Below are 21,936 nucleotides of genomic sequence, written 5' to 3' on the forward strand. Positions count from 1 at the left end.
ACACCAACAATGGGAATGATTTATTCCGATTTCGATTCAGGTGATGAACCAAACAGAATTAGAGAATTAGGTAATGAGTCTTTCCGATTCCGATTCCCGCTTATTTTGATTCCGATCCCGATTCCGACTCTGGCTTCGAACCAAACGCGCCCATATGTATTGAATTTGTTATATATATAATTAGATTTTCAGGTTAAATCTTACAAGATTGAAAATTTTGAGAAATTTGATAGCACGCCAATATAGAACTAGAAAAATATATAACTAGAAAGTTATTTATTATAGCTTTCAAATTTATAGTCAATATTCAACAATTAGAATACAATTTAGAGAATTATTGGGACAGAGGAAAAAAGAATAATAACTTCTTTCACAAAAATTTCAAAAAGTCATTTTTTTTCTTAGCCGTTTGTCAAAAAAAATATCTTACTATATGCTTCAAATCCCATTAGGATTTGTAATAAAATGAATAAATAATTCTCTCCTATTATTATTAGAACATAAAATTTTTTTCTAAAGTTGTAAGATATTTTGCTTGTCTCGTACACCTGGTTGGATAAGCAACTCTTTCTAACCAATTGGGATGGGGAATCTCTCAATAGTCAAAGATGATGAAATATTCTAGATTTGTAATTTGAATTTAATTCCACCTATTGAGAAATTTTTGAATTTGATGAAGTAAATTCCTAAAATCTTAAATTTAAATCCTAAGGTGTGCTGAGTTCGAATCCTGCTATAAACAGAGTCCGGGCTAATCCCGTAATCTCAGTCGAGTTGCGAGTCCGTGCATAATGCATCATTAGTTTTCAGTTTGTTTTAATTTGAATTATTTTCATCATCAAACTTTTAAAATATATAAAATTTAATGACCTGTCTCTTAAAATAGAAAATTCAGCGAACTTCTTTCTATATATTTATTAAAAAATTGATGCAGGATCAATATTTTCATCGGCCACAAAACTAATAAACTCACTAAATGATTATTAAATCCGGTGAAATTCCATATTAACTTTGTGAGAGTAGCTTAAATCAAAATGATCAAAAAGTTAATAAAATTTCAACCAAAAAAAAATAAAAAATAAAGTTGTGGAGGGAGTGAGAGGAGGAGTGTTTTTAGGGGTATCTATAGTTGACGGGTCTCCATGCAATTTTACCAAATCGGAACTAATACTGTGATGGGTCTACTCCTACAAGTAGGCGAGTCGTATGACGTACGGTGGTTAAGTCCCCGGCATCTGTCCCGCGCAACCGAGGAGAGAGAAAGAAGAGATAGAAAGAGAAAGTATGCTAGAGAGAGAAACAGAGAATTCTCTCTCTCTCTCCTCTCTATCTCTCCTTCCCAATCGCGAAACCCTTCGTCTCCCCCGATCGAAACCCTCCCCAAACCCTAACCCTAACCTTAACCCTAACACTCTCCCCGCAGACGATCTCTCCCTCGCCCGATCTTGGATGCCCTAGGTCCTCAATTCCTCCCCCCCCCCCCTGCATGGAAGAGGATAAGGTCCCCGCCGCTAGGGTTTCGCCCGCTCATTCCACTATTCCTCCGCCGACGGAGCCTTCTTCTTCCTCGAATCCCCCGGAGCGGGAGCGCGCCGCGGCGAGGGCGGCGGCGGCGGCGGCGGCGGAGGAGGAGGAGGGCGGGGAGCTGCGGTTCGAGGTGGAGCTGCGGCCCGGGGAGACCACCATCGTCTCGTGGAAGAAGCTCCTCAAGGAGGCCGGATATGGGGGCGGACCCCCGCAGCCCCGGGGAGCCGACCCGGTGCTCGCTGCGCAACCCGGCCCTTCTGGATCGGTAGGGCTCTGTCGCCTTCGCCGAATGCTAATTTTGCTTCGGCATTAGTGTTTATTACTGTGCGTTTTTAGTGCTGCTCAAGTTTGTGTTCGCTTCATTGGGATTAGGCCCTTGAGATTCATTGATGTGAAATTTCATCATATGCTGCTCAAATTTCAGTTCATTGTTATGGATTTAGATGGTAGGTATGAATATCTCCTGAGAAGAATTAGTTGCTATGATGAGACGGAGAGATTTATCGTTGAACATATCACAGAATTGTAGAGTATAAAGCAATTTTATATCTCTTATTTTTTCTAAAATACTTCACACCAGTTTAGTTCTGCTGCTGGGAATCATGGAGGAGTTTTACAAGCTTGAATAAACTCCAATGTGGATACTAGTGAATTACTGGAGCAGAATTATGGTAAAAGATTGTCTCCATGAGGAGTGTGGAGATGTATTAACATGAAGATTAACAGTGGAATGATAAGCATTTAGAGCAACTGAAAGGGGTGATGACTCACTCTTTAATTTGGATGAATTTTAAATTTTGTGTGCTTTTGTGTATCATTCGTAGTCATCCTTATTATGGATTTACTTGCTGCTTTATGTCCTCATGCCAGATGGTCATTTGCACATTATGTTCTATTGCACTATGCATGCTGATGCTCGGGTCTTGGCATGGGCTTCTTAGATCTGTTTATTCGTCAACACAGCTTTGCTTATCAGCATCAGAATCCTTGATTTCTTGTCCTTACATGATAGTTCTAAGTCTACATTGAACAAAGGACAACAGACTAGGTTTAACTAGTTGAGCTACTACAAATTATTGATAGGATGAAGGTTATTTGGAATTTATATTGATAGAGATTGGACTTTGCAATAATTATTAGATGAAGTATTTACAATGTTTTAATGGCTACACTTGATTTTCAAACGTTGAACTTTTTTGTGTGAAATTGGGCAAGAGAAGATTGTCTCTCCAGCTAGAGAAAAGTAGTTTGATGTTCTTGGCAGACATTTGTGTTCTAGAAATTTATTTTTTTCCATTTTTAACGAGCTTATACTTGTTTGTCCTGCTATAATCTTTTACCCTGAAGATCCAATGAGAGATGTGCTAAATTGATATTCTTGTATTGACATACCAGGTTAAACCTGCTGAAGATGACCTAACGGAAAAGGAACCACCAACGAACCGATTTAGTGCAGTTATTGAGAAAATTGAACGACTTTACATGGTAAGAAGGGTGTTAAGAAGTTTTAGTACAGAGTATTTTTTCAAAAGAAGAAATTGTTGAACTTCAATTCTGTTGTTTCTTGCCAGTCATGTTCAAACATACTCTGCTGACTCCAAGTTTATTGAACTTAGGGAAAGCACAGCAGTGATGAGGAAGATCTTGATGATGCCCCTGTTGATGATCAATATGATACTGAGGATTCATTCATTGATGATGCTGAACTGGTTGGTGTTATAGATCTTTTCCTCATAATAACTTTTTTTTGTGTTGCGTGCTTGAGCATACAAGCCAGTAACTTTTGTTTTTTTTGTGTTGCATACTTCAGCATACAAGCCTTTCTGACCATTGTAAACAAGCCAAAAACATCAACTAAGTCAAAATAAAGAATAAGAAACCTAAAACCTTAAACTATCCTCACATTCTTCTTGACTTGGAATGACTGAAAAACTGTTGTTTCTCTCAATTTTGGTATACATAACTTGCTTATGATAGGATTAAAATGGTAAGGGCTACAAATGGTCGAGTCCTAAGCAACCTTATATAACGCTAAGAGCAAGGTGCAACCACAGTTTAGTTCATCGGTCAGTGCCAGATCCAAAAAGGTCCAGCATAATAATACTTGTTAACTTGTAGCATGATCACAAAGTGCTAATTATTGAAGGGATATTTTTGAGCCAGCATAACATTGGTTTTTACTTATAAAATAGTGATGCCATGAGAATATAAAACTACATTCGTTTATTAGCATTTTCACAGTTAGTTCTTCTATCCCTAGCAGGCTGTGCATTAGTTTGTTGAATATTATCTGATATAGTTTGCGTAATAGTCAGATGATGAGGACCTAATCTATATTTGAACAATCTTTCTACAGGAAAAATGATCTTATTTTCTATACTATACTGCAAACAATTGTTTTGTTTATCATGATATTATTGTTCTTTGTCCACATTGTAAATATATGCTACAGTTATTCCATGTCTTTGGTTCGTTTGTGTTTTCAGGACGAATATTTTCAAGTCGACAAATTGGTGACAAAGCACAATGGTTATTTTGTTAACAAAGGGAAGTTGGAGCAGATGTAAGATTCTTCTCGAGTGATTTTATTCCAGCACTAGTAGCATAATCTGTGTTCTATTGTTTAGTGAAATGGGTAGTTTCTCGGTGACTTTTTTGTTTTAATTCCTATGATTAGGAGTTGTTCATCTACCAATTTTCTCTTCTTTTATCTGTATTTTGGCTCATTTATTTTGGAGCTAACTTCTAACTTCCTCAACCATTACTTTTATATACTATCAAAATATATATATATATATATTTGTTTGAACTAAACAAGACAAAACTGAATTACAAATTTTTGTAATGTACTTTCTTCATTGATGACTTATTTGTGTGTTATGTACAGTTGATATTTGGTAATTATAAGAATTAACTTTATACATCTCTTTATGTATTTTACCAGCGAACCTAGCTCATCACCTGTTGTGGCATCAAGGAAGAGGAGAAGAAAAGACTCGACACATCACGAGGACCAGGACCATGTTCCTAGTGAACATGTAAGAATACGGCGCAAGCGGATGAACACTGTGGCAAGGAACGAACTGTATATGAGAAAGAACCTGCCTTCTTATGGTGAAGAAGACAGCAAACTTATAGACAACAAACAAAGTGCCCCTACAGCGGTCTACAAAAAGAAGTCTGTTGATTTGGCCAGCAGTATGGAAAATCCAACAAATGCAAAATTACAAAATAAGGATGTTGGAGCTCTCCAGTCTAGGGATATTTCTGAAAAGTCAAGAGGAACAAATGAATCGTACAATCATATGTATTCAGACCATCCGGACAAAGGTGTTTCATGCTTTCTTGATTTTCAATCCAGAAAGTTGCTGAATGGTGAAAATGACGGTGCAGAAACAAAATTTCAATGCAAAGAAAAATCCACATCTGGTGAATTTGCTCACAGGAATATTTCTGGTAGTTCTTACCCTCTACAAGCAGTGGTAAGTATCCATTGTTGAGTTTGAAAGATTCGCATTATATATTAGTTGCTTGATATTTCATACCTGTTTTGGATGGTCTTTTTAGCCTTGGCAAAATCTAGCTTAGCGCAAGAACTTCCGTTGTGACTTGTTGACTTTGTATTTGCAGTAGATTAAAATGATTCAGAAATATTCTAGATTTTTTTTAAAAATGATTCAGAAATATTCTAGATTTTTTTTTTAAGTGTAACTTAGAAGAGAATTAAAGGTTACTCCAGAATAAGCACATTTTGTCTATCTCTTTTCCTGGCAGTTGTTAGAGCACCTTAACATAAACCTTTCAAATTTTGTAGTAGCATCAAGCCTGTTAGTTATGTTTCTGAGCATCCTGAAAGTAATTGGTTATTTGATTCATTCTAGCCGCTCGTGTGCTTAAGTTGGGTAAATTACTGCACCGCTTGTTTTTCTCTTGTCTAATCAATCTATTCTTTTCCCGGGGTTGCCTTATGTAGCAGTCGACAACTAGAAGAGTTAGAGAAGGTGCAGCTATTAGACCTAAAGGTACAAGACTTGAACGAGCCATTCGTGATCTTGAAAAGATAGTTGCAGCAAGTAAGTTTCTAAATTGCTGTACTGTATTAGAGGCAAGGATTTAAGTACCCGTCGGCACATGTTGTATATATCATGCCGTATCGTGCCAATAAGATATTAGCACGAAACAGCATCCGTGCTGATGGCACAGTTCAAAACCCTCCATTCTTTTAAATTAGTTAGTAATTTTTTCAATAAAGTTCAAAAGGTTTGATAAAAATACATAATAAACAGCTAGAATATTTTATTATTAAAGAAAATAAATATTTCATGCTATTATATATTGACATACGTGAATTTTTTGGGACCGGCACGCACCGTGCCGGCAAGTTTCCAGCACGACCCCGTGCCACGGCACTTAAATCCTTGATTAGAGGATCACCTTGTGGAATGTTATGGGACCTAACTTTAGATTTCTTTTTAAAATGAAATTCTCCTTACAGTCAGACCACCAAGTTTTGATGTCCAGGATGCTGACCCTGCATATCAAGGAGTTAAACGGAGATTGCCTCCAGAAGTTAAACAAACGCTAGCTAAAGTTGCAAGATTATCGGTATTCTTCTGGTCAACTTCATTTTTCGTCGTCATTAATGCGTACTTGCGTAATTGTGTTTCAACCTCATTAATTTTCAAACTGGCGAAACTCATTCATGACCTGCAGTCCTTTTGAAGTTTTTGGATATATACCCTCCCAAAATACATGTATTTATGTGCATACCAACAAAAGTATCTTCGCTTCTATGCCCCTAAGAAGAGCCATAATTTGTGCCTATTCCTCTTGAAAATTACAATTTTCTCGTGTTGTGTGGATGCCCTCCGTTTCAAAGCCTTTTGTGTCAAATATGTGAGTATTGACAGAAAAAGTACTTCTGAATGTTTCACTTGATGCCTTCTTTTAGCACAGAGGTCCATATCTTCAGCAGCCCTTGAGTTGAGGGGGGCTACATGAAAATGCTAACTGTTTATAAAGGTGTAGGCAGAAATTTAATTACATGGTACAAATAACAACCAATGCAAATACTTAACTTCTTTTGGAAGATATGGTGTATGGTCCTGACGTTTTATGTGTGCTATTCATGGAAAAGATCATGGTTAGTTGTTCAATCGATTTTGGCCATCTTCTTTTATCAGTGTTCTGCTGTATGAATTGCTTTAGCTACACTTTTAGTGCGCCCTGCCATTCTTGAATAACAAAATTTTCATTGACACAGGCAAGTAAAGGAAAAATTTCAGAAGATGAGTTGATTGACCGTCTTATGGGCATTGTCGGTCACTTAGTCCACCGGAAGACTTTAAAGGTAACTTTTGAATGATGATTTCTTTATTTGATGCATTGTAGCCTTAATTTTTTGCACAGATAAAATCATCAATATATGAAGCTTATTCTTTGTTTTTAACTTCTGTGCCATTTTAAATATTGTTAATGGGATGTGGATGTCCCATTTGGTAGTATTTTGTTTTTGAATTTCAACCAAACTTATCTTGCAGATGCTTTTATAATTTCAAGTTCATTCACATGATGGGATGTCGCTCACTATTTCGTTGCACATTATTTTTTCTGCTTCTAGATATTTCCTGAATGAATAGAAGTAAATAGAATTTTCTAGGAAAACGACATAGTTCCTGAAGTTCTTAGAAAATATAGGATCAATATTCAACTAAGATTTGCAGCACACGTAATTAAATCAGGGACAACCTCACCTTTTCTAATATTTGCAAATTAAGCATGGTATGTTGATGAGGCTATCTATTTTACATTGAAAATAAAATTTGAATATTAAATATTTTGTCTTTAGATGTTGCAAGTCTAACACACAAGATTTATGTTGTTATGCTTATGCTTTGTGAAATCATAGTTTGTTAGAATGTTATCAATGAAAAGTGTTCCTTGATTACTAATTTACTATAGGTGGATTTAGCATGCATTTACTGTCAGAAACTGAATGCATGATAGATTGATCCATTTGATTCCGTCACAGAGAAACATGAGAGAGCTGGTTGAATTAGGTCTTTCGGCAAAGCAGCAGAAGGCTGATAGATTCGAACAAATAAAGAGAGAGGTTTATGAAATGATTAAAGCACGTATTTCAACCATGAAATCAAAGGTAGCTTCACCATGTTTAATTTTGTCTGAAAAGCTTGTGAACAATTTTACTTGATTCTCATTTTTCTCAACGCCTGTTTGTCCTTTATAGGGGACTGAACAACAAGATGGTTCAACAGATGATTTTCAAGAAGCTGTAAGTAATGAAGAAAGAAGAGCTTTAAAAGGAAGACATAGTATGGATGCTGCCCTTGAAGACAAGATCTGCGATCTATATGATTTGTATGTTGAGGTACAAAATTATGTCCCTGATGAAAAATTGTCCTTCATTGGATATGATTGAAATAGTTTAATCTATTGGGATGTGTCCCATTCAACTTCATTCTTTTATATACATCCTTATCACGTGTATTTTTATTTTGGTAATTTTTTTTTAATGATGCTCTATTAGATGACAAATGGTGCATTTTTATTTGTAATATAATCTGCATATTTAACGCTGGTTTCGATAAAACTTTAAATTAATATAACCTCATCTAGTTAAATCCAAGTCAGCTGGAATTCTAGACTATTCTAATATGGACTATTTTATCGGAGTTCAAAGTTTAAACAGAATTTTATGTTAATTCAATTTCAGTTGTTAGTCGCACAGTAGAGTTCTAACTTAAGTCTTTAAGTGAATCCAATGTCAGCTGTTAAATGGCACATTCGGCTTCTTATGTTAATCTTTAACTATTTAGACAGAATTTGTGTCCTATCTTTATTCACCATGAAGCTTTTATATTTCTCATCTAGATAAGGCTTGTATTTCCTTGGCTACTTTGACTCTTAAATCTTGTTTTAACCGTATTGTCAGTTTTTAATCAATATTAAGAACCTTTCCTCTTTTCCTATCAGGGTATGGATGAAGACAAGGGCCCTCTAAGTAGGAAGCTATATGTTGAGGTATTTCTTAGTTTTTTCTTTTCGTTCATATCATCAAATCAGTGGGAAATTGTTTGATGCACATTTATTTACATTGCCCGTCATATTTTCAGTAGAATTTTAAAATAAGACTTCTTTTGAATCTTATTTCATTTTAAAACACTGCATTCCTTATTTTATCTGGCTAGTTGAGCAATCAGACATTTTGGTTGCTTATAAAATATTTTTGCTTCTGATCCAGCTGGCGGAGCTTTGGCCACATGGTTATATGGATAACGTCGGAATCAAAGATGCTATTTACAGATCGAAGGAGCGTAAAGGGGCGTTATACAGGCAACATAAGGTCCTAATATTCTCATCTATTTGGCAACTAATAAGAAGCTCTAGTGGTTTATACACCATCAAATTTGCACAGAAATTGAGACTTACGGATATGATATACAAAGTCTAAGACGCCAATATGCAAAATCACATATTGAGTCATATTACCTTTGCCTTGATATAACAATATGTGGCCATTGATTAGGGAAGTATGTAAGCAGTAAGGTTCTCAAACATGGATTTGTTTTTGCATATTAGTATATCTGATTTCGTTGATCATCCAAATTATTTTATAACTCTGATCTTGTGATCTTCAACCTTGTATCCCAAGGCTTTTTTTGTATATAGGAATTTGTAAATATAGATAGGATAGGTAAACCCATGATCTAAATGCTATTGTCTGTGTTATAAACATTTTTGTGTTCCTATCTTTCTTTGTGTAAAATTTGTGGCTCCGACGTGCATTACTAGAGATGCATATCGGCATCATCACAACTCATCGATTTTTTTTTCCCGAGTTTCGAGAGTGCAAATTCCTCATAACTTCATTCCCAATCATCCATAAGGCATCCCTTTCTATAGATCCTTAGCAACCTCTTCACCATCTTCTTTGTCTTGCGTCATGGAGTCTCTAGGTTTGTTTTTTTTTTTTTCTTTTCTCTTTGCTACGGAACTGCTTACACTATATTATTGACAGTATGACTTCTAGTGAAAAAACTGTCTTCAGACAGGCATTTTGAGAGTTTGTTTTGGATGCAAATATTAATGTTTCTAGTCCAATACTCCCCTGATGATGCATTTTGTGCTAATACAAGTCCTTATGGTGTTCTCTAATTGGTGTAAGTGTAGGTTCGCGATGAGGAGAGGCTCAAGAGGAGAAGGTTGGCTGCGGCAGCCAAGCTAGCAAATAGCGCGCAAACTGCCCAAGTGCGAACTCTACAAGAGAGGCCAGTTATCACTTACACCAGTCAAGGCATTGTTTCTCCCGAGAAGACTAATACATCCAATCAACCTCTCACTTCAACAAGCAAGGTCACCAACCCTACTCTCCCTCTTGTCGATCAAGGATCGAAATACGAGGGCGGCAACAGAAATGTCGATGCGAGCAAAAAGCCGAAGAGAAACCCGGAACACGAACTGGGAGAAGCGCAAGCTCTCTCGCTCAAGCTTCCTCCGCAGCAGCAGCACGTTAAGGAACGACAAAAGTCTCAAAAAAACACCGATGAGCCAAATGCGAGCGGCCAACCTAAAGCAAGCAGTCAGATGCCCTGTCTTCCGAATTCCGACCAACCGAGCTAGCATCCGCTGGGGCGTAAAATTACACAACTAGTGTGTATTCTGATTTTAATTTTTCGTTTCTCCCCCTTCTTACTATAATCATAGAACAACATGATAGCTTTAATGTGTCCTCAACCAATTCTTCTCTGAGCAACCATTTAATGTTAACCACAGCTTCTATATTTACCATAACATCATATGTAGTCTTTTTTTTTTTTTTCCCCCTTTTTAAACCCCCTTTGGAATCCATCGAAAAATGGTCGTGCGCCGGCTCAAATAAAGGATTAAGCACAGCTGGTGGGTGAAAATCAAAGGTGTGTAGTTATATGATGTGTTGATTTAGATGCCTACTGCTTCTGCATAATGCTTTAACCAAAAAAAGGTTTTTTTTTTTTTTTCATTTTCTTTTTGTAAATACTCTTATCATCTGTTTTTAGACAAAAATGAATTCGTCATGATTGATTGTGTGTTGTTTGTTTTGATGCGAGTTTGATGTTGTTGGTGATGCCTTTTCAATTTACTGGTGATTTTTTGTAAAAAAAAGATTTAAATTATCAAATATCAATTAAATTATAGGTATCTTATTAAAATTTCAAAGTGATTCTGTTCAATTTACTTTGTTTTAAACACTTCAGCCGATTGTCTTTATTTATATTTTTTTAATTCTAATGTCCCAATAAAAGAACAAGACCCAAAACTGGAGGCCTCTTTTATTAGGGCCTTGGGGTCCAGTACGGGTACACATTTCAGCCTGAAGTCTCTAAATGGGCCTAACTTTACTGGACCGGCCCAATTTAGCCTATGTATGCTTTATTAGAGCCTGAGATTGTTTTTAATTTTTTTTTTATTTATTTTGTGTGTGGGTGTTTTCTCTTTTTTTTTTTTTTTTTTCTTTAACTTCTTCAAATACCATTCCTGTGGTTTCACAGTTTCTCACTTTACAACCCTGTAGTTTAAAGTGTATCAATTTAGTACCCCGTGGTTTCATTTTCATCCTTTTATTATCGATTCCACTAATTTTTTTTCGTTAAATCAATGACAAAGTTAAAACTAAAGGGTACTAAAGTAAATATTCGATAAATTTAGATGGGATATCTGAAATTTTTTATATATAATTTAACAAATATAAACGAAAAAATTGACGAAAAGATAAAAAGAAAACCACATGATACTTACTGACTTGATATATTTTAAATAATAAAATATTAAAGTGAGAAAGTATAAAACTATAGTGATGATATTTGAAATTTATCCTTCTATTATTATTTTTTTTAAGACTCTCCGCTCGTAGGCCCCACGTACCCCGAAAACCTAGGGCACTCTTAAACACCTGAGAATACGTGTGGTGGACAAAGATTCTCGTTGATTAAAATCCATTTTTGGACTCTTTCGCTGTTATCCTAAAAAGAGGAACATTTTTTGAGATAATATCTAATCTTTTTAAGTTTTAAAAGTATCTCACTTATTCTTAGATGATTAAAATATTTTCATTGGCTATCAAAATTTTTTTCAAATTATTTTCTTTCCCTCCCTCCAAGATTTACTAATGGGATTGATTTTTTTTAAAAAAAAATATTTTCGCTAGTAAAAAATAAATTTAAAAACTTTCAATAGTAGTAGAAGGCATAGAAACAAAAACTTTATTTTAATTTAAAATAATCTCTCTCTCTCTTTCTCTCTCCTCTCTAGGCCTTTGCTTTGTAGACTCCCTCATTAACCACTATTATGACTTTTGGAGATAAAATTTTATTTTATATTATTTAACACAGCATCAAAATGGATAGTACTGAGTTCAAATTTTATGAGATTTCTAGCTTTATTGAATTTATTTTTTTCTAATTAAATATTTTATATTTTAAGGGTTCCGTTCTCTGAAAACTTTAGCTTTTGAAAATGATGCAATATTTATATTTTTTTCTATTTTTATTTCACATATTACAGATCCTGTGCTTAGATGTTGTAAGCTTTTGCAAATAGATGGTTGTTGCATGTTATTTAATACATATATACAATATACAAGGGTAATTTCATACTGATCACTGTAAATATAGTAAATGACAAATATATTTTTACAAAGTTCAACAGTCATATGTTGTCTCTACAAAAGTTCTAATATTTTTAACTATATTTCTATGTTTAACTAAATCTTTCTAACAGATTCTAACAGCAGAGACGTATTTGAAAACATCAGAACTTTTACAGGAATAATATATGAAACTTAAATTTTGTAGGAATATATTTGCCATTCAATATATTTACAGAAATTTGTATGAAATTAACCTATAATACATACTCCCGACCATCTTAAGATAACTATCAAGAAAACAACTATTTGAGTATAAATAAGTAGAATTATGAGCAACTTTGTAAAACCCCATTCATTTTTATCATCTTTGAATTAAGAACTCAAGTTAATTTATAAAAACACCACTAAGGACAAAAATGTTGTCCATAAGTGACTTACCTTTTTATATTGTGGTCAATCTCCCACATAAGCATTTAATTGTGGTTTTTATAAGAAGAGAGAGGTGATAGCCAATTCCCCTTCTCAGCATTGAATCCTTACCACTCAATCCTTTTTCTTTTCTCCAATTGTTTATTGGGGGTGCTTCTAACACTCTTCTTACTAATAATAACTTACTTATTATTCTCCACTCCAATAGCTTTCGCTTCTTGGAGCTGATAAACTCATTCATGTAATTAGAAATATGATGTAGTCAAAGATATATGCAGATAGAAATATAATTATTACAATAACATACATCTTATTTGGTTGAATACAGTAAAAAATATTATAACTATAAATAATTTATTTGATTTAAGCAGATAGAAATATAACTATTACAATAATTTAAGAAGTGATTGGAGAGGTAAACTTGCCTTTTGCTTAAATTAATAACTCCCTCCAATTATTGCAGTTGAAACCGTGGTCAGTTTGAATGTAGTTCCGACTCCTGTAGTTCGACCTCTTCATATAGTTCAAACTCCTATAGTCAAACCTCCTAATGTAGTTCAAACTACAGTATAGTTGCAACTACATGCAACTAAACAATTCTTTATTGTACATGTTGGACATATTACTATTTGAGTAACAAAATTCTATCATGTTGTTTATAAAATACCTAATATTAAGTTACTAAACTACGCCATAAGCCTATAAGTTTTTATTATTTATTTTTATGAGACAAGTAGTTTACTACTCGCTTCATTCATATTCTTTTTTTTTTTTAAGAAAAGAACTTAGCAGAAAATATGAATCAATTAGACTCGAAACTTTGAATACTGTATACTAACCGTCAAATTTTTAACCACTTGCGCCAGAGATGTTGATGATACAATACACCTATTAAGTCATTGCTCTAGTTTTATATGTACGTTCATAAACTTGTTGCGTTAAAGGACATAAACTTTGAAAATTTTGATTTAGCATGTCTAGCGACTATCTCTAAATCCCATCATATATTGCACATAACTGGGGCAAAAAAAAACATGGTATGTATTTCACGTAAGAAATTAATTTCAAATAAAAAAAAAAGTATTTGAGTTTTAACTTGAGATTTATCAAATAATAATACTCACTTGACCATATTTGATCTCCATGCAATTTCTTTCGTATGAGTTTTTTGTCACATCGCATTTAATTTCCGTCTCCCTGGATAATAAAAAGCTAACACCAAGACTTTTATATATCACAAAAAAAAAACATATCAATCAAATTAAAACTTTAATAATTGTGTAATTTATTCCTCTTAATTTGATTCCCTACTTTTTTTGCGATGACCAACTTTGAGCGTTTCCCCTTCATCCACGTGTAGAATCTATTCTTGCATTAATAGCAACCCCTCATCTAGATTCTAAACAAGAGCAATTCCTAATAATAATAATAAAAATAATACAACAACAACAATAATCTATTGGAGACCAAAAAAAAAAGAAAAAGCCATTTCAATCCATTCAAAATATTCCTGATCTATCTCCAAAGCATTTTTGTGTTTATGCCATTGCTTTTTCAATCTAAATTCCTTTGAATAGTTGTTGAGAATTTGTACAGGGAAAGAATATATTAATTATTATGAGCTTCTCCAAAGTATATATTATTATACGGCAATTATATTATATAATAATTTTTCCATTACAATGATGGATATGGAAAGGGGAGTTTGATGCTCCCATCTTTTTCTTAATAATAGTGTTTTGTTTTCTAATGTGTTTGATTATAAGCTTAATTTTGTTCTCTCTTGCTTTTTGTTCCTTAATTAATTCTTTTGCTGTGTGTCATGTTTGAAATTCAAACACAATTAATTGCTTTTTTTTTTTGTCACAATCTTATTAATTGGTTCCTATATTTTTGAATTAAACACTTTGTTCTCTAAATTTCGCTCGTATTACGCTTTAATCCCTAACCGTCGACAAAATTTTTGTTGTAAAATGACCCTTGTAATCCTCTTTAATGGGTAGTTTAAAAAAAAAGTTATATTCAAGAAGAGTGAAATAATCATTTAGTACGATTGTTCTTTTTCTTCTTCTTTTTAAAGTGTGTGTATATTTACTTGTGATTATTTAATAAACAACAAAGCAAATTTATTTAATGCAATCCCAAACAATGCTCTGTTAGATAATATCACTACAAAAAAAGACGGTTTTTAGTTATTGCAGAGATGGTTTAAACCACTTTTACGAACTGTAGAGGTGGTTGCAATGATGATCTCTTTTAGGTTTCGTTTGGTTCGAGTGTAAGCAAGAACTAGTTATTACAGGGATAGGTACAAGTATGGGGATATAAAAAATAGCATATGGATGAAAATTAGGTTGTTCCGAGGGATAAAAAAAATAGCGTTTGGATAAATAATCTGGAATAAGAAAAATAGTGGGTAGTTATATATAGAAAATGGAAATAGTGGTGGGTATAGTTATACCAGCTTATTTTAGGTATCCGAGAATTACTATTCTTAGATAAAAAAATTTGTGTTTGGATATAAAGAGGGGATAAGGGGTTATCCCTTCCTTTATCCCTAATCCAAACGGTGCCTAAAGCGCTGGCATAGACGATGCCGATCTTGCTTGATTCCTTTTCATATTTTTATGCAAAAATCTGGGATGAGAGGCTTAAGAACTCGCACAATTGCCATTTTTCCTTTATAACAAAAGCATCTTGGAGCTTCACGTAGAGCAAGTGGAAATTAAAAAAACAAAGGCAAAAAAAAAAAAAAAATCACATTTAATTCCTTCCATTGCTATAAAGCTAATGTTATCATATTCCTTTCCTAAAATGTTACTATACTCTATGTTGTATTGCTTGTGACTGTGATCTCTTTCAGGGCTTTTGCTAATGTATTCCGTCTTAATTACCATTCAAAATTTTTAAATTTATCCTTCTATTTTCGAAACAACTTTCTGAATCCCAAATCCAATTAGTAAACTCTAAGGTTAATTAGGAGTATATTTGAAGAAATTTTTGTAAATCAATAAGAGCATTTTAGTCCATGAGAGATATATTAAATATTTTTTAAGTTTTTGAAGGGTATGTTGGATATTAACTTCTTTTCTTTTGTTTCTTGAACCAAAAGCAATTTTCTTCCATACTAAATCAATTTCTCTACTATTCCTTTTTTATTTAAAAATCCAAACACAATATTTTCTAATAACTTTTTATAATCAGTGCAACCATCTAGCCAAGTAGTACTAACAACTCTTAAATTGAGCTTAAACTGCTAACCCAAAAGCACATTAGCCTAGTTATTAATACAAGAAAGCTGACGACATATAATGTGCTCACACTCTCGCACATTATCTGATGTTAGGACAATTAGGGTGCCACGATTAGGGCTCAAATTTACGACCTACCCTTCGGAGCATTGGTACGTGGTATCAAACACTAAGTTTAAGCTAAACCACATTATTTCTTCTAAAATGTCTCACAAATTATGCAAGTGTAGTAGTCACCACATGGATACTACCATCTTATAAATTCCTATTCAAGTTATGACTTTTCTTAAAGTTAGTGAGATTTGGGGAAGGGGAATAAAAGACTTGTTATTACTTATAAGCTAATAGCACTAAAAGAAGTTTCAAAGGTGTGCATTAAAAGTTGAGCAACACTATCCATACCCATACAATATTTCAATATACAGTTAATCAGCAAATTTTGCACATATGCCATGAGGTTAATATAAATATAAGAACAAACTGAGCATCCATTCATTTAGCCAAAAAAATGTTGAGACAAAAATATATAAAGATCTGATCTACTATTTTTTATTAAGATCATAATCAAACTAATACAGTCCGTACGAACGTACAACGCGGAAGGCACTCCACCCACAACCGAAAAAAAGCCTAAACTATCGTGCATACAAAACTGACACGTCAACTGTATTTGAAGGTACATTCTAAAGTACCGTTAGTGCCGCAGTATAAATATCTATATAGGTTTTAACAATGCCATAAATAATGAAGAAGAGAACATATTCTAATTCTCAATCAAACAAGGATGGTTCACATCACTCACACGTGCGAACAATCACCACCTTCCATTTCTTAATCCCCACCACCTCCTCTAACCCCCTATAAAAACCCACCCCCTTAAACCCCTTAAACACCCATCACCAAAAACACCCACCCATCTCTCTCTCTCTCTCTCTCTCTCTCTCTCTCTACAAGCCTTAGAAGAAGAAGAAGAAGAAGAAGAAGAAGAAGAAGATCTAAGGGGGGTTGAGTTGTAATGGTAAGAGCCCAACACACGAAAACCAACATAGTTACTGTTAAAATCTTATCCAAGATCTCACATTACCACACACTCCTATGGCTTAATTTATAATGCTCTCCACCCTGTGTTGTGATCGCACGGAGATCCTGTGGGCCTTAAAACGATCAGTGTGAAAAAGATATAAGGCAATGCTGTGTACGTTGACTCCTTGTTTATAGAGCCCAAGTAGAGTGGAGCGTGATGGTAGGTGTTGAATGTATAATGTTAAAATAATATTACTGTTCTACGCTAGCTAGTTTTAACTTTTTCAGAGACAAATAGTTGTTTTACTATTTTATAATATGATATAATGTCAAAAGATTTTGAGTTCGAGTCCCGTCTATTAAAATATCTCAAGTCCATACGTAAATTTTTCAGAGACAAACGATTGTTTTATATTATTTTCACATTGTCTCAAATTAGAAGGTCTTGAGTTTGAGTCCCGCCTATTAAAGTAGATAGAAAACGTTCAAAACTTATTCGAACTATCGGCTATTTTGAACCAGCTACTTAATCTTTCAAAATTTTATTTTTATTATCTAACCTTTCAATTTGTTTGATTTGAATTAGTCAACGACATTTTTAATTTCAAAATTTATAACTGTGAGAATTACATGAAATATATTAACTAAACTTATAAGCCATTATTTTAATTTTTTTTTTTTCTTATTTTTTTCGGTAAAAAAACGTACAGAAATTACTTGAACTATAATCCCTATTNTTAAAAATTTTGATGGTAAAATTAAAATTTTGAAATCTTGGATAACCATGGTCCATAATTCAGATGAGTTAAATATATTTTTTATCAAAATTTTGAAGCTCAGACATTAAAGAGAGTATTAGATATGTAATATTGAAAATAGCCTTTTTTTTTTTTTTTTTTTTTGATAATTTAAGCTTTTACAAGTGGGTTGTGTTGAGCAGTAGAAGGGTTGACACTTAAGTGAACTTTGACCCTTCTAGTCAACCACTTCCCAGGTTTCTCTCAATACCCATTTCGTGTTTTAAAGCTATATATATACATACATAGCTCTTCTCCCATACTCTAATATCTCCATCTCCATACCCTCCTCTGTTTCCATACTCTGTTCCTTTATACAAAAAAAGGTGTTCTATTTTGTTTAATGATACTCTGTTTTTGGGTTTATATATACAACAAGGTCTCATTTTTGTTGCTTTTTTCCTTTGTTTTTGAAAGACCGGGGAGAGCGGGGCGACGCATTACTACCAACACGCAAAGCTTGCTCCCATGGATGTTGCCTCCGTAGAGCTCGAGAACCCACAGGGAGCTTCGAAGTGCTTCGACGACGATGGCCGCCTCAAGAGAACCGGTAAACAATAACGACTCAAACTGCTAGCACTAAACACTTGCCTAAAATATTTAAACCCCTCGCATTTATGCCGGAGACGTCATTAGGTCCAACTCTGATGCAAATTGTAACTCGTTGAATCCAAATCACTGGCTCAAAATACTTAAGTTTAATTATTATTACTAAAATTCATAATATTTTATATTTTTAACTATATTTTCTTTTCCGTCTATTGTCAGATTATAATATTAAAGCATCCACGACAATATTTTCGTAACAAATAAAACTATCGTTTATTTTAAAAAACCGTAGGTAATAGTAGGATTGCATACTGAAGTGATCAATTATATTTGGACGGTGTGCAGGGAGCCTAGCGCCTCGTGATTTGTGTAAATTTTTGATGATGTAGTTATCACTATTTAGTCGCGTTGCATCTTTTTTGTTAACGTGATATTAAAACAGAAAATTCTAAATTTAAATTCTTTTCTATTTATGCACTTATTTGTTAATCAAATTCACACGTGGTAGAACTATGCATGAATATGAAAAGAAATGTAGAGATTAAATGATTTTTAAATGTTATACTCTAGTAACTTAAACATAAAAGAACTGTTTTATGATATGATGTTTGAATCAGTCGTAAATTTAGTTTAGCCGGTATAAGAGCATTTTGAAATTATTTTTTGTTAGATCGATCTTTGCAGTAAAGTAATTGTGTTAAAACTTATTTCAGGGAGTGTATGGACCGCAAGCGCGCACATCATCACGGCGGTGATCGGGTCTGGTGTGCTTTCTCTGGCGTGGGCCATCGCTCAGCTCGGGTGGGTCGCCGGCCCCGCCGTCATGCTCCTCTTCTCCTTCGTGACGTACTACACCTCTGCCCTGCTCGCCGACTGCTACCGCGCCGGCGACCCCTCCACGGGAAAACGCAACTACACCTACATGGACGCGGTTAACGCAAATCTAAGTCCGTGTAACAAATTCATATATTTCGTACCATAATATGTATATATACTAAAAACTTACTAAAACACTTTTTTTCATAATTTTAAAAAACAGATGGGATCAAAGTGAAAATTTGTGGCGTCCTTCAATACGCCAACATCTTTGGAGTTGCCATTGGCTACACAATTGCTGCTTCCATAAGCATGATGTAAGCACAAGTCATAAATTTACATTTTTGCAATTTTTTTGCATATATACCCTTACAAGTATGTGAAATTATATAACAGTGTTTGCACATTTGCTCAAAACTTTTTAAATAGGTTTTCAACAACTCTTTGTTGATTATAGGGCAATTAAGAGGTCTAATTGCTTTCATGAGAAGGGGAAGAAGGACCCTTGCCTCATGTCAAGCAATCCTTACATGATTCTGTTCGGCGTCGCCGAGATCGTGTTCTCGCAGATCCCCGATTTCGACCAGATTTGGTGGCTCTCAATCCTCGCCGCCGTGATGTCCTTCACCTATTCTTCCATCGGCCTCGCCCTCGGCATTTTGCAAGTTATCGGTGAGCCCTCAACAAAACTTCGGCCGGTAGAAAATAATATTTTTGGTCCTATCTGATCATCAGGCTTCTGAATCAGCATCTCTACACGAAAAGACACATCTTTTTGAATAAAACTTATGTTCGGTTTCCACAGGCAATGGAGGATTCAAAGGCAGCCTCACCGGAATCAGCATCGGCGTCGTCACGCCGACCGACAAAGTCTGGCGAAGCCTCCAAGCCTTCGGCGACATCGCCTTCGCCTACTCCTACTCTTTGATCCTCATTGAGATTCAGGTACACCCAAAATCAAAACACTAGAACTTTGCTCTATCCTTTTTCATTCACAAACTTGTTCCAGCTATAACATTTTGCTGTTGCTGCATTAATGAATGTTTAGGACACCATAAAAGCCCCGCCGCCGTCGGAGGCAAGGGTGATGAAGCGAGCGACACTTCTAAGTGTGACGGTGACCACCGTCTTCTACATGTTGTGCGGGTGCATGGGCTATGCTGCGTTCGGCGACAACGCCCCTGGAAACCTCCTCACCGGCTTTGGCTTCTACAATCCTTACTGGCTCCTTGACATTGCCAATGCCGCAATCGTCATCCACCTTGTTGGTGCCTATCAGGTAGAGCAGTACTCTAAACACAAATAAACTCAGAAGCTCCTACTCTGATGCTAGTGTTTTAATCATTTATACTCGAACACAGGTCTACTGCCAGCCACTCTTTGCGTTTGTCGAGAAATGGGCCCGCCAAACCTGGCCCAAGTCCCCATACATCACGAAAGAGATTCAGGTCCCACTCGGGTCCAATCGGTACTACGAGCTCAACTTCTTCCGGCTAACATGGCGCACCGCCTTCGTGGTAGGCACCACCGTGATCTCGATGCTGCTCCCCTTCTTCAACGACATCGTCGGGTTCCTCGGCGCGCTAGGGTTCTGGCCACTGACGGTCTACTTTCCGGTCGAAATGTACATTGTCCAGAAGAGGATCCCGAAGTGGAGCACACGGTGGGTGTGCCTCCAATTGCTGAGCCTCGCGTGCCTCGCCATCTCGGTGGCAGCGGCCGCCGGGTCGATAGCGGGCGTCGTCGCGGATCTCAAAGTGTACCGGCCTTTCAAAAGCAGCTACTGAGCTACAAGAAAAGGCACATATAAAAATTGTGTACTTACTTTCCAAGTGTGTTCTATTTGAGTTCTATTGTTTGTAATCCTCAAAAGCAAGAAGTGTAGTGAGTTGAATAGTGTGGTTCCAACACACACTGTGATCAGTGCAAGTAACACATAATTGTCACAAAATTTGCTTTGTACGTACCTGGAAATTCTAATAGATATACTCAACTGCTTGTGTATGTTGTTTGTATGCATGGTACATTTCTAGCTAAGTTTATTTCTAAATGAAATAAAACGAAACGGGTAGCGTGCTATCTATTTTTTAAAAAAAACAAATTTAAGCTCAAATACTATTAATAGCAAAGAAATAGTATTTCCTATTTATTTTTTTAGGCCTTATTGTGGGGGGATAAAAAGTATATTACAAATACTTTTTCTTTCATAACAATATTATTTAATTTTTCTTATCGACTGTAACTAACGTAATTGATTAAAGATTTAATGATTGGTACCCAAAATTTCAAATTCGAAGTCTAATTGCTCACACTTTTAACTGAACTTATTTTCAAAAATAAAGAAAAAGAATAGCATACTATCTTAATTTCTCTCTCCGAAAAAAAAAATTTAGAAACAAAAAATATTATATTCCAGTTTTTCTCATATTAACATACTATATATATATATATATATATATATATATATATATATATATATATATATATATATATATATTTGATTAAACAGGGGTTCGCCTGTTTGATAGGGGAGTACAAGCAGAGGGGACAAAGGGAGGTTTGTTCAGAGGAGAACGAGCAGAGTACAAGAGAGAGTGGGAGAAACAAATTAGGCTAGCTATGTTGATCGCACAAGTTTCCAAACTCGGCCACGATCTGTTGGTTGGTTACCTCCACCACACGTACATCCAAAGCTTGACTAAGCAGGTGACGGTCGTGCCCAGTTCTTCGTGTTATATTTGGTTTAGATTTGTAGTTATCTAAATTGGAGTTAAATCATAATCTAATTAGGATTATATATAATTTAGATTTAATTTGCCATATATGGAATATAATTAGGAGTATAATTCTAATTGAATTAGAATTAGACTCTAATTAGGAGACATGTATTATATATACA

The 21,936-nt window shown here is 34.9% G+C and overlaps 2 protein-coding genes across 4 annotated transcripts; both read left to right on the top strand.

Annotated features, from left to right (window-relative positions):
• LOC109712865 (ubinuclein-1-like) lies at window positions 1,234–10,601 on the top strand. Of its 2 annotated transcripts, none has more exons than XM_020236658.1 (13): window positions 1,234–1,792; window positions 2,923–3,012; window positions 3,144–3,236; window positions 4,014–4,090; window positions 4,472–5,009; window positions 5,501–5,600; window positions 6,023–6,132; window positions 6,791–6,877; window positions 7,559–7,684; window positions 7,775–7,915; window positions 8,521–8,568; window positions 8,789–8,890; window positions 9,718–10,601. In XM_020236658.1, the coding sequence occupies exons 1-13, from the start codon at window positions 1,487–1,489 to the stop codon at window positions 10,165–10,167; spliced, it is 2,268 nt and encodes a 755-aa protein (XP_020092247.1). In that variant the 5' UTR covers window positions 1,234–1,486; the 3' UTR covers window positions 10,168–10,601. The 2 variants fall into 2 exon arrangements, with proteins under 2 accessions (XP_020092247.1, XP_020092255.1); XM_020236666.1 differs by having other exon boundaries at window positions 5,504–5,600.
• On the top strand, window positions 16,755–21,041 carry LOC109706946 (amino acid permease 3-like). Of its 2 annotated transcripts, none has more exons than XM_020227975.1 (8): window positions 16,755–16,870; window positions 18,090–18,222; window positions 18,935–19,168; window positions 19,261–19,354; window positions 19,495–19,709; window positions 19,843–19,982; window positions 20,086–20,316; window positions 20,399–21,041. In XM_020227975.1, the coding sequence occupies exons 1-8, from the start codon at window positions 16,868–16,870 to the stop codon at window positions 20,822–20,824; spliced, it is 1,476 nt and encodes a 491-aa protein (XP_020083564.1). In that variant the 5' UTR covers window positions 16,755–16,867; the 3' UTR covers window positions 20,825–21,041. The 2 variants fall into 2 exon arrangements, with proteins under 2 accessions (XP_020083564.1, XP_020083573.1); XM_020227984.1 differs by lacking the exon at window positions 16,755–16,870 and adding an exon at window positions 16,895–17,095 and having other exon boundaries at window positions 20,399–21,003.

Source organism: Ananas comosus, linkage group 1 (assembly GCF_001540865.1).
Source record: "Ananas comosus cultivar F153 linkage group 1, ASM154086v1, whole genome shotgun sequence".
NCBI lineage: Eukaryota > Viridiplantae > Streptophyta > Magnoliopsida > Poales > Bromeliaceae > Ananas > Ananas comosus.

What these genes read in the sequence shown, in the direction of transcription:
- LOC109712865 (XM_020236658.1), top strand. Translation starts at nt 1,487, where the DNA reads ATGGAAGAGGATAAGGTCCCCGCCGCTAGGGTTTCGCCCGCTCATTCC. An exon ending in AAAGGGAAGTTGGAGCAGAT is followed by an intron (nt 4,091 to 4,471) that starts GTAAGATTCTTC and finishes GTATTTTACCAG; the next exon opens with CGAACCTAGCTCATCACCTG. An exon ending in TGAAAAGATAGTTGCAGCAA is followed by an intron (nt 5,601 to 6,022) that starts GTAAGTTTCTAA and finishes TTCTCCTTACAG; the next exon opens with TCAGACCACCAAGTTTTGAT.
- LOC109706946 (XM_020227975.1), top strand. An exon ending in CGGCATTTTGCAAGTTATCG is followed by an intron (nt 19,710 to 19,842) that starts GTGAGCCCTCAA and finishes CGGTTTCCACAG; the next exon opens with GCAATGGAGGATTCAAAGGC. An exon ending in ACCTTGTTGGTGCCTATCAG is followed by an intron (nt 20,317 to 20,398) that starts GTAGAGCAGTAC and finishes ACTCGAACACAG; the next exon opens with GTCTACTGCCAGCCACTCTT.